Source organism: Colias eurytheme, chromosome 10, assembly GCF_061535395.1.
Source record: "Colias eurytheme isolate Ceu_HAF_F1 chromosome 10, ilColEury1 Martin Lab GWU primary, whole genome shotgun sequence".
Classification (NCBI taxonomy): Eukaryota; Metazoa; Arthropoda; class Insecta; order Lepidoptera; family Pieridae; genus Colias; species Colias eurytheme.
Window position 1 is genome coordinate 7,750,988 of NC_142989.1, and position 13,715 is coordinate 7,764,702.

At 30.9% G+C, this 13,715-nt stretch overlaps 1 protein-coding gene across 1 annotated transcript in view; it reads right to left on the reverse strand.

The window, feature by feature from the left end:
• Window positions 1-4,810: 4,810 nt before the first annotated feature.
• The window catches only part of LOC149905296 (alkylglycerol monooxygenase-like), a 31,369-nt gene continuing 22,464 nt past the window's right edge, over window positions 4,811-13,715 (reverse strand). The window contains exons 5-10 of the mRNA XM_090106347.1: window positions 13,540-13,643; window positions 11,910-12,072; window positions 7,714-7,865; window positions 7,323-7,457; window positions 6,913-7,026; window positions 4,811-5,652 (exon numbers count right to left, since the gene is read on the reverse strand). Of these exons, the coding sequence (XP_089962473.1) occupies window positions 5,392-5,652; window positions 6,913-7,026; window positions 7,323-7,457; window positions 7,714-7,865; window positions 11,910-12,072; window positions 13,540-13,643 (929 nt within the window). The 3' untranslated portion in view covers window positions 4,811-5,391. The remainder of the gene's footprint in view (window positions 5,653-6,912; window positions 7,027-7,322; window positions 7,458-7,713; window positions 7,866-11,909; window positions 12,073-13,539; window positions 13,644-13,715) is intronic.

Consider the following 13,715-nt stretch of genomic DNA (forward strand, 5'->3'; position numbering starts at 1 on the left):
TTGACAAATAAGGACATTCCTTTCTGCTTCAATGTATCTAAAATTATTCAATAAGTTTTCTACTAACATCGTTATTCGCCAAATGAGGGATTTATGATTTTCGATATATAGTAGCGTTGCTAGGCAACACAATGAGAACCTTTGAAACCTACCAATCAATTGACTATAGAAATTGGTATTTGACTCGCAGAGCGAGTAGGTATATTAGATAGGTACATGTTAGAAGCTTTATAATTTATCTCTTATATATAAAATTCTCGTGTCACAATGTTAGTTTGCATACTCCTCCGAAACGGGTGGACCGATTCTCATGAAATTTTCTGTGCATATCGGGTAAGTCTGAGAATCGGCCAACATCTATTTTTCATATGTACCACGGGCGAAGCCGGGGCGGGCCGCTAGTATTTTAATAAAGAAATGAAATATTTTAAAAGCATTATCAATTAATTAGCGCATTCAATTAATTTATAAGTAACCAGTTCTCTCGTCACATTATTTTTCGTTAAAGATTACATCTCCCCTAGTTTCTAAGTTTGTCGCGACTTAGGCTACTCTATCTCTCGGGTAAATCTTCCCATCTTTTTATTTCACGTCCATTTTATTTTTGCGTAAAATCATTCTGTTATGCCTTACTTCCATATATTTATGTTGTTTTCATAAATAAAGTCCAGAGCCATTTTAATTTCCTTTTATGCGAAAGAAGTGGGAGTAGGTAGTATATTAAACGTCTATTATATATGCTAGCGATAAATATTATGTATCCATGTTTGAATAACATGACAGAAGAATTAGATAGAAATGATAATTTCTTTACCGAATGCTGTAGATGTGGCTTTACTTACTGACGAAACACATTATCCTTTAAATGCAAATATTTGGCGCTGTGAAAGGTTTTGCTATGTACTTACTTGATCTTCTTCAACGTGTGAAAGGAACTCTATTTGATGATTTTGTGGATTTTTCTGGAATTACGGGTTTCACATTGATTTGTTGGTAATGTCAAAGCGAATTCGTTAATGTAAAACTGGGAAATACCACATTTCTAAAGAGAATATGCTCTCGCATACTTAAACCATAATTTTGCATATGAATAATTTGAGTTTTACTTATGACAAGACATTCCTTAACACTACACTATAGAACCTAAAAACGTTTGAAGACTTAATTATTAGTTACGGAATATCAATCGTTTGATTGAACATTGTTACCTTCGGGTATTGAATATCCAATTATTATTAACAGATAAGTTATTTACCTATCTGTTGGGAGTGTTTCTGATTAATCGTTTTGAATTTCTGTACGATTTACGCCTAGTTCAATTTGAACATTCTGAGAAAAATTCTTTGTATTTATGTTGAGTTAATAAATTCGATCGCTCTGGCGGGTCACGAGTGGCTGAGTTGGTCAGGCATCCGCCCCGGAATAGCGCGAAAGGATGCGGGTTCGAGTCCCGCCTCGTAATCGAATTTTTTCTATTGCCATAAAACCAATTTTTCAATGCCATAAAACCAAAAATATAAATTCAATGAGAGAGAAAAAAATCTTTCACTCCTAAAAGCTATATGCATGCAGTTCAACGTAGTATCAATTCTGTTGATCTGGTTCCCATCATAATTCCCAGAAATATGACTGATAGGATTTCATTTATACGGTACCACAGTAAAACCCTTTACACAAACATTTTTGCTCTCTTTGTAAAATGCTTTCAGATTTTGATTGCGAATACCATATTCTATGAAACACGTAAATATAACTAGAAGCTATAATATTATATGAGTGTGACAGTCGAGGGTAATAAATGTGCTAGGATTTTACATCAAAATAAGATACAAATACATTTATTTGAGAATATAATACCGTAGCGTTTCTAGGAAAGCCATTTAAAAGAAAACATTTAAGGGCCACAGTGAAATTCGATAGTAATAACATCAAACATTACGAAGTAGCCGGTACTGTACCGATCTCCTTTCCGATCTTGACCCAAATTTATCTTAGCATAGTGGACCCCAAGTCCTAAATTACCGTAATAAGGAAAATGAAGATCTGTTGAACTACAGAATTATAAATCTTTTATAGTTTAAAAATGTCGTTGAGTCAATTAGAGTAACCAAGGGAACTTTTGAACATAAAATAAACATTGGAAACATTAAAATGATAAAATAATCTTATCTTAACGGTCCAAGTTCCTTTTAATTTCTTCATGCAACTGTGGTTACTTTTATAGGGTCGTAGAAATTATACGAACAAAATGGAAATCAGCCACCAGCGTTATATTTGTATCTTATTTCTCTTGCGAAAGTTGTATTTTTATATTTTTTATATACACTATACACTATAAACTCTGTTTTACAGTTGACAAATTACTTATAAGTTATAAGGAAGCCACTGAAATAACTTTAGTTTCCGCTCATCACTTACCTAGCAACTGAGAGAAATAATACTGTGTTGAGGAAAATCGTTATTAGACGTTTATTTATAACATTTTTTGACCGAATGTCTGCATAAAAATAGTACGTTTCTATTAAGGATATTAAATTTCGAGAGTCACGCACTTAATGGAACGTGATTAGGATTAACGTTGAAAATTTATTATTCCCAGTATCGACATTTTCTGTAAAATTAAGGTGATATTAAGGAATAAATTCTAAGAAAAATTTTTTTGGCTCAAAAATTGGATGAGGTTTCTGTTTAAACAATTCTAGGAATACAATGATACGAAAGGATTAGATAATCTTCATTTAATTGTCTGGTTGTTATTACTTATATAAAAGTACTTATATATATAAAAGTTACCATATAATATTCAATAATGTAAATTAATAATAATAATTGGTTATATTAATAGATTCAATTTCTTAAAAAACATTTTCGAAGTACTCTTTCTGAGAATTCGCTTGTGGTTTGGTAGGTAGGTACGTTATTAGAGTAATCAATCAGAGTAAATCTTTTTCGATAGCCTGTCTTCAATCCTCAGTCAAGGTCTGTAGCCTGAACTTCCAAAGGATTTACAACTTTGTATTTTGCTTTCATTAAAACGCTTTTACAGATTTTCATAGACCTAATGATAGACTTCGTGTAATGAATAATTATAAGTAGTACCTAATTGAAAAAGCTGTTCAATCTTATCTTAATCTTAATACTATTATAAAGGCGAAAGTTTGTATGGATGTATGGATGTATGGATGTATGGATGTATGGATGTTTGTTACTCTTTCACGTAAAAACTACTGAATCGATTACAATGAAATTTAGCACACATGTAGAGGGTAACTTGGATTAACACATAGGATAGGTTTTATCCCGGAAATCCCACGGGAACGGGAACTATGCGGGTTTTCCTTTGAAAACGCGGGCGAAGCCGCGGGCGGAAATCTAGTATGATTATATTTTGCAGACAATTAAAAGGTTACTAAAAATTTAACATTATATTTACGTAGTTGCACTTGTCAGATTTAGAAGGAACATTTAAAATTTAGATATGGTCTTAATATTATCTGAAGTACATTCACAATACAATAGGCATGACGAAAGATTTTGAAATTCTCTTCCATAATGTGTGTATACGTTTACTATACAAGAAAAACCCTATATTTCGGTAATATACTTAAATTTAACGAAGATTAAAGCCATTTTTCAAAAAATATTTAATATCTGTGCCAAAACAGCTCGCAGGTGTCATGGCGTAGGCGTGACGTCAAACTTTGGTAAATACGTAATTATTTGTACGCATTGCGAAGAAAATTAAAAAAGTCTTTATTTAATATGTGTTATAGAAACGAATTACAAAGTTTATAAGTGGTGTGCAGTATTGCAGTGTGAATCCACATAAAAATAATGCTCAAAAATGTGTTAGTAATTATTTCAAGCGAAAAAATAATAAGAAATTATTGTATAAAGTTGGCGCGGAGAATTCCGAACCATGTATTCGTGAATTCGCAATTATATTTCTGTTCTGAGTCGATAAAGCATACTTGAAACAATAGAAAATAAATAAAAATGCGTATTCTCAACATATTCATAACAACAAAATACATCTGACGTGAGTTGTTTACTTATGCGTGACGTCACGCGTGTTTTAGTCAAAATGGCGAACTTCAGAATTTCAATGTTTTATTTTATTGATAATCTCATTAATCTTAATGTTTTTAAGATTTCTAAGTCGCTATATTTAATTTATTTATTATACATTTTCCCTTAAAAACACTAATACGATCATTTATGGATACTGTCGTCATGCCTATTACCACAATTCTTTGAGTTTCATGGAGTTTTGTCTAATGCCATAATAAATTTCTCATCATCGGTATGATATAATGAGTTATGAATTTTCAAACGTCGGTTCATATCTTTTATTCTACAAAGGCGTTGTACGCATCGCTGAAATTTGTGAGATTTTTCCCGATTTCCTTTCAGTGGAGTATCGTGATGGGAATAAAATAGCTCCGAATATTTTATGAAGTGATGTCTGCGGCATTGATCTTCGCAAATGGCTTGCCTACTCGTCCTGAACGTCAATATAACCCAACTTTTATTTTATTTGTAAATACGGGTTCTGTTATATTTGGAAACACAAACTTGATTTACGTATTTTATCCGCTTCTACATAATGTTTTCTGAGGCTTTGACTTTATTGATGGTGACAAATGAAATTATTTGCTTAAATCAAGTGACATATTTTTTTACACGAGTCGAACAATAATTTTTATGTGTTTCAATGGTTAAATGTTTATTATCTAGTTGGAAACATCTTTTATTTATACTTATTTATTTCGTGTTAAATTTTGGGATGTTGGAAAATAAAAACCAGACGTAACAAAAGTGCTTTATTTGAGCTACTAAATCATCATCGATTCAACTACTATATATATTTGGCAGTAAATATAATCCATATTATCTACATACTTATTAACTAAAACTAGTAGATTCTATATTTCTTTTAAAATATTTAACACAAACAAGAAAATCAAACATCTTCATATGAAAACTTAACTTCAAAAGTAGCTTTTTATCATCGAATTCATATTCTTGACATAAAGGTACACCTTAAAATAATTCTCAGCAAAGGATAACAAATTCAGCTTATCAAAACATGGAACTAATTTACAAACAAAAATCACGATAAAATCATCACTAAATGTAGAGTTTGAAGAAAAGATCGATTCATAGATTTTACATATTTACAACAATCTCGTAGGTAAAATTATGTCTAAGTATATTAAAATAATTACTATTAACATTATAGGTAGTGTATAACATAATATATTTGGCACAAGGAATATAAGAATTAACAATTAGAACGGTAAAAGCCACGCAACTATAGATATGATCATAATTTCAGTCTTCGGGAAACGGATTCGCCTAATTTTATAGGATTTTTAAAGTAATAGCCGCTCACTCTAGCTTTGTTCTTTTGATTTCTAGAAGTTTCATCGTATTCAAGCACCAGAACATTGCAGACACAACGTAGAATATTTGTAGGAGTGTTGTGATTGGGCTCGGTGATGAAATACTACGAGTGAGGAAGGCCAAGGCTGAACAGCGTAGTACTTCCAGCAGAGGCGCGTATTTGGAATTGTCGAACAACATTCCAATGATAGTTAGAGAAGCCATTATGTATACCACGAAGATTAGCACTGAGATCGGCGTCATACCCTGCAAGAGAAATATTACATCAATAAAAGCTGAAAATATATCTTTATCCATCTATAAACACATATAGTTTCATCTGTTAAATATGTGTAGTTGGAATTTTTATACAACGTGAAAGAATGGAATTTCTTTATTAAAGTTTTGTTATATACGTTATATCGAGAAGTTTCCATGGTAACGAGAATTCATTTAATAATTCATAGACTGCGCCACGGCAATCCAAGTCCGAGTAAGTTTGGTTTGGTTTAATAATATAATATTTATAAGAGTACCTATAGTTGTTATAACACTAAAAAACTATAGGTTGGACCGTCTGTATAAATGTCACTTAGATTATAATATTACGAATTTATAATGAGCTCTTAATGCTTTAAAAGCCGACTAGAATTAAACAATTTAGCGCGAGCTGAAATTGAGCTTTGACAATATTATAACTACATATTATCATAACAATGAATTCTATTTATAGAAAACGTAACATTGACAAAATGATTGACACTTTATTAGATTCCAACGTCGTAGTTTATTGAATTCCATGATCTTACGTATCCAATTTAATTCAATTCTTATAAAAAGCTAACCATTATTGACATCAAACGCTCTATTTACATTTTATAAAAGGAAGAAAGATGTAAAATAATATTTGTATTGAATAGAACATGTGGAGGCAATAACGCTTTAGGCTACGAGGCCTTTTGTAGTTTTAACAATAGCCACATGAGGTAAATAACATATTGTTATACGAATGTCTACGTGTTCATTTATCATCTGAATTTAATTAACAAAGTTTCGTAGGTGCTTTAATAACTGCTCGTTTCACAGCGTCGATAATTGTGTTAATTTTTATACGAATATAAACATGAAAAATAAATAACCATTAAAATAATCGTACTTCTCGTAAAAACCTAACGTGCGTTGGTCTTATTTGAAAAGTATTTGATTTGTGTTTATTATTTATATTTATATAAACCAGTGGGAATGAAAATGAAGGGTGATCGTAAATGTTTGCGTAATAAATTGACTTGCTTGAGTAAATTGAAATGTCGTGTAGTTTTATTATTAACTAGTTAGTTTCTTCGACGTTGTTTGGTATTACATCATATAATTTTGGTTATGTGATTTGTGGATAACGTAAGAACTGATAGACTATAAAAAAGGAAATTGTGTCTTAAAGAAATCAGTTACTATGCCAGCAGTTTTCCGTAATATTCATTGAATGCTTTGACGCGTGTAACTTAACTTAATTGTTTGTTTTTTGCTTACCATATATCGTGAAGCTAGCTCGAAGAAGCCGTACAGAACCACCGCATAGTGTGTAACTATATAGAGGTTACACCACGCCGGTAAATGGACGTCATATTTGTCTCTCACTTCAACCTGAACAGAAATGAAATATGGCTATGTTTTATCAATGCAGTTAAATATAAAGAGACTTTACCTAAATGTAATTTTGGCGTAAGTAATATCTCCTTCTCAGGAACTTAATATTGGTTTTGTCTTAATATTTACTTTTAATAGCACACAAATGTAATAGTGAGGAATCTTTCATCAACAATAATTGCAAATATAGGTATATGTTTGAGGCATTTACGTTTGAAAAAACCTTTTGACAATTTCTTTTGTTCTTGCCGTAGTCAACCAAATTAAAATAACGATAAATAGCAAATACTTACATCTTCTTTCATATCATCATCTCCAAGTCTCGCTGTGCCCGGCTGCCAGCTCGGACCCCAAATAATGGCCTTAATCTTATGTTCCCAATTAGTAAAACTACGGAACTTTTCTACTACATAGCCAGTGTAGAATATCTGAAAATTATATAAAATTTTGTTACAAGCTATGAAATAAAAAGCTTTATTTAAATACATTAAAAACGTTATAAAACCTAAACTTTTGCTATAAAAGCATCTCTAGAGATATTTCATTGGAAGATAAAACAAAGTATCTCTTCAGTTGAAATCATAAGAATTTCTAAGTATGAGCTTTTAATAATCTCCGATAAAAGTGAAAGCTTTGTATTTTTCATTTAAAACTATGATTTCATTTTAAAACTGATTTACTTACTTGCAAGTAAAATGGATTGAACGAAGGTTGGTTGTATATTAAACCGTAAACAATTTCAACTTTGTCGGACTCCGGTCTGAATGTGCCGAAAATTCTATCCCAGATAATGAGGACACCACCGTAATTCACGTCTAAGCAGTATTTGTTGCTGCCTGTAAAAGAGATCAAATATAAATGTTTATAATATTACTTAATCCTTAATGGTGTATTGAGAGGTAGCAGTAGAGGTCCTTTTAAAAGGAGAAAAAAAGGGGGTAAATTGTCTGGAAAATGCCTACCATGTAATAAAAGACAGCTAAGTCGTAGAATTCAGACTTTTTATTAATTAGGAAAATGTTATCGGAACGGAGGAATATCCCACTATTTTTTATGCTTTGGAAATAAAAGAAATAATTTAATATATTTTGCCTTTTAATTTAAGTAATTTCTAAAAAATAATGGTGCATCCATTTTTGTAAATCATAGAAAATATTTCAAATAGTTGGGGGTTATATTAAATACCAGTCTCTGTTTTGTTTTATACTACAATATTCTACATTCTCATTGTTCGATGTTTAACTTTTCATAACTCAAGCTAATAATAATGTATCGAGGATCGACCTTTGAGAGCGCGATTATAGGTTCCTTTGAAAACAAAGCTCGTGTTTAATTTTAAATTGAAACATACACTTAAAATATAATAAATGAGAAATTCAATGTATGTGTCGTATAAAGTAATGTAACAATTAATTTAACGACACGTGGTAGTCTCAAAATTGAGTTTATAAGTTGTAGAAATTATTCCGAATCACGTTCGTACTTTTAAGTGTGAGTTATGCATATTTATTAATTACCTATTATTTAATAACGTAGTATTTACAAATTAACGCTAAAGCTTTTGATGGAAATTGGACTGATTGTCGATTTTCTTAACCCTCCAAATCTTAAGACTGACGTTAATTAATTTTGCAAGTCAAGGTTGTAGGATTTCGATCACTTTCAGGCCTGAATAATGATAATTACAAAGCGCTTTCCTTTACGAGGTGTTCTAATTCTAAGGTACAAAATGCCTTAAATACGCTATAGGTACGCAATAACGAGTTAACTTTGGTCGGCGACGTTGCGCATAAATCTTTGATAAAAGTGGTCAAACTCGTAAGTCGTAAGATGTATATTTGAAATGTTGCAGTAGAGCGTACAACGAGTCTGTTTATTCTTAGCAAAACAAAAAAAATAGCTACGATAGTAAATTTTTGCTCCGGCTTCGCCCGGGTAAACATTATTTTTGTAAGATTTACAAAATTTTATCAGTTTGTTTTTTATATTCACAAAAAGCTTTTCTGATAATTGCGATATTATAAAAGAGTCATCCAATTTAGTGCAGTCGTTTGGAAGTTATGCGCGTATTAACATTTTGGTGATTCATTTTTATGTGTATGGATGAAAATGCTGGTTATATCACAGGTAATAAAAATTAACGTATCCGATACTCTTCATGTATGTTCAGAATAATTCGTTTAACATCAAAGGGATAGGTTCAGCTCGAAATAAATAAAAATAGCCTATAATTTAAGTTAAATTTAGGAACAAAATTATTATGTCAAATAAAGACACAACAAATACGATATAACTTTACTTTCTTTTATAATTAGATGTTTTCATAAAAAATAAGTAATTGCTATAGAAGGAAACTACGCAGGGAAATTGTATTTTTAGTTAGTTAAAAATAATTTAACGTAATTTTGTGAGTTTAAAAATCATAATATAGATGTCGTTACATCCGTAAAGATACACGATTTTTATACAATGATTATAAAAATTGTATCATTTGCTGATTGACAACTAATATTAGTCTATGAATTATATTTTAGTTATATTTATATATGTATTTTTTAGTTTATAACAACCTGGAAGTGAACTTTACGGTTTATATATCTTCTTGCATATAAAGTATTTAATAGCACTCAGTGTGACCAGTACTATAAAGTTCCACTAATCGCAAAGTAATAAAAATATTTAATGAACTTGATTATAGTTGCTCACTTTAAATTCTAAATTGTTGATTTTAGTTCAAGGGTAATACACAAATAAATTATTAAACTATCGTGCTAATATAAGCATTTATAAACATTTAAAATAATTAATAATTCTAGTGTTTATTATTTTAGCTGTATCTAATTAATAATTAATGTTTATATAACTGAGTTATATCATACACAATTTTTGTAACAAAGGCTTTGTTATTTTTGGTTTATGTTTCATGGTGTACGGTAATGTTTTTCTAACATTTGAAAGGTAAACTCTCTGTATTATATGTAAATTGGAATAAGCCCTGTGTGAAGTAATGAATCAAATATTTATTTAAGGTTAAGCTGTATTACAATCTTCAACAAAATACATCTATACTAATATTATAAAGTTGAAGAGTTTGTTTGTTTGTTTGTTTGAACGCGCTAATCTCGGGAACTACTGGTCCGATTTGAAAAATTCTTTCGGTTTTAGATAGCTCATTTATCGAGGAAGGCTATAGGCTATATCATCACGCTACGATCAACAGGAGAGGAGCCACGGGGGTGAAACCGCGCGTAGCAGCTAGTATTTCATAAGAATAAGGTGGTTTTAATCAGAGAAAGTATTTTCTTAAAAACTCTTTGTAAAAAGAGTATTTTTGTGGATGATATAACATCATTGTTATTACGTACGTATACTTTTTATGTCGTGATCACAAAGAAATAAAAAGAGTTCGATTCCTAATTCTGCAGGAAATGTTTTTGTACTTTTCCCAACGTATTATGTCGGAATGCCGATGATAACGAAAGCTTATGATTGTGATACAGCAAAAGCCTCGGAGATCACATAAAGTGGCGGGCTTAGCGTCTACAGAGAGTTCCTATCAGATCTTCCATTCCATCAATTTATGTCCGGGAGTGAAGAAAAATTGTACTTGATTTTTTTCCCAAATTTGGACTCTAATGCGTAGTGAGTCTACGTTGAGATTGTCCATCGAATTCAGTTTAAATAACATGATTTATTCACGTAAGAATAGCGGTTTAATTACTATTATATTAGGTAAATTATTTTTAATAACTTTGATTACATTAAACCACAGACAGCTAACTAGTTATTAGTGCGGTTGTATGCAATCAAAGTTATGCAGTTGCAAGATTTAACAATACCACGATTATTATTATAAAGCGTGAACATACATGCTGCAATATAAGAGCTTGTAATACCGCAAATAAAAGGTACTTATATATAAGGTTGCAAAAATAGATATCTATTTGGAGACATTTTCGACTGAAATGTGCTACGTAATTGAATTGGTGCTAGCTATAAATACTTTTAATACAGATGAAAATAGAAAATAGTATTTACATTTTTATGTTACATTTTAAAGTTTAATGTGTGTAATTGTTTGTTACAACATTAAAAAATAATTTCATATCTAAGTATAAACTAATTATATCTACTTATAGCAATTAATAAAATTAAAGATAAGTTCAATATATTTTTTTAGAAAACGACTCGTTTATATTACCCAAAGGTACATAATATATTTATTATATTATACACACTAGCATTTCGCTTGTTATGATAAAGACCGCTTAAACAACGGATATAATCTAAACATCCACTATCTACTTAGGAATCTCACATGGCAATACTGGCTTTAACTAAATCTGTTAAGGAGATTGCCTGTAACCGTTGAATAGGCAATTTCATAGAAGATATTATATCCGTACAATGGAGTTAAATTTAATCTAACCATGACATTACGCATAAAGCTCGCCGTGAATAGCAAACTTAAACCAATTTGCATGTGAAATGAATATTATTTGATGTGATAAACAATAAATTCAATTTGGAATAATTAATAGAGCCCCATTAAACCACGTTCTATTTAACGCGGAGAATTGTAACCGGATTGCAATTAGGTACATTATTTAGGCTTAAACCCGTAGTGAAAACTTAATGAGTGCGGGTTAAATTTGCCTTAACCTTTCGTATCCTCATTTACAGCTATGCCCCGCGGTTTTACCCGTGCTCTGCTCCTTTTAGTCTTAGCTTGATAGCCTATAGCATGCCTCGATAAATGGGCTATCTGGCACTGATAGAAATTTTCAAATCGGACCCGTAGTTCCTGAGATAAGCGCGTTTACCCAAACCAATAAGATACTTTTCAGCTTTGTAATATTATTATTAGTTTAAATACGTACCGTGATGTACTCTGTGGTGGCTAGGAGTGTTGAGAACATACTCCAAGGGGCCAAGGCTCTTGATGGCTTCAGTATGAATCCAGAACATGTACAGGTAGCTGAATTGGTGATGTACAACGAATTGCGCTGGAGGAATTGCTAGAGCCAACGGTAGGTAGAACGCCTGTAATTGACAATTTTATATTTATTACATGCGATGATACTTAATACATTTATATAGATTCCTCCCCTATAATGTTGTCTTGAATTTTGTCTCAATGATGACAAACAAAGGCATTAATTTGGAGGATAATAAAACAAGGCAGAATATATTCTTCAAATTTACAACCCTCCATGCCTTTATTGTTCATGACCGAGTAAATTCTAATCAGATTAAGGATTATTTGAGTGTTTGGGATTAAATCGTAATTCTTTTTTGTCGTAACGTTATATTACAATTTACTGCTATTTGACTTGATATTTTGATGATGAATAATCAGGATTTCGGATGTAAAAGGTAAGAAGTGTAAAAGTATCTACCTATATACACATTGGAGAATTGAAAATGTTTTGAGCGTTCTTATCCATATTCTCTTAAAATATAACACAATAAGCTGTAATGTGTCTCTTATGACGAGCATACATTAAGCCCGTAATTGTTTCGTATTTGTTTATATTATAACATTTGTGAATACTGCGTATTCACGATAGTAGTTGCCTTCACAAATGAAATAGTCACCCAACATTGCTTTTTGTATGGAATTGAAGTTCACAAAGCCTATAGAATTAGAATCCTATAGATTTTCTGTAAATCACGGTAAATTACATCGCTGTGTTCGACTCATTCAACATAATTGAATTTCAGAGAAGAGGAAAAACGATTTTTCATGTTCGTAGTATTTTAATCGTTTATGAAAAAGTATTTAGTAATACTATATTATTTTCAGAATGTGGAAATGATTATGAGTATGGATTTTACTTGTCGATAAGATTAAATACAGAGTTTCTTCTATGTGTCTATAATAAACCCTAAATATTCAAATTATCTTAGTATATTCAAACAATTTTAATGATCAACGTACAATTTTTAATTTATTTTCTCTTTACGTATACCATAGGTACTCTACTTTCTTTAGTTCCATAATCAAATCATTATTATTATATAATAAAGGGCTCTCATTTTAGGGAGATCTTTTCAACATAAAGTCCATCATCATTATTAATATTACACAAAATTATACAGGATTACGTCGTCCGTTTGTCCATATTAATTATGAAAGGGAAACAAGTTTAATTGAATTTTGTCATACGTACAATGATATTATAATATTATTATCCCTTGTAAATATAATAGAGAAGCGGTCCGCCCCGGCTTCGCCCGTGGTACATATTTCGCAATAAAAGGTAGCCTATGTTCTTTCTCAGGATCTAAAGATTATCTGTGCCAAATTTCATCAAAATCGGTCCAGTAGTTAATGAGCCTATTCATTACAATCAAACAAACAAAGTTTTCCTCTTTATAATATTAGTGTAGATAATGTTTTCTGCAAACAAAATGTTCAGGAAATAGATAACGGTCAACAGACATGGCGAACAATAAATATAAGGATGTACCTTAAAATAAGTATGAGTTAATAAAAGAGCTACTTACAAATCCACACCAGCCTTGTAGTATCGATTGTCTTATTCCTACGCCCATGTTGAAGTCTTCAGATGTATGATGCACTTGATGTTGAGCCCATAATATGTGCACCTCTAAAATAAATAAATAATGAATTAAAATTCTGTTGTTTTATAGAGTATCTGACTCTATTAATCTCTAGATAT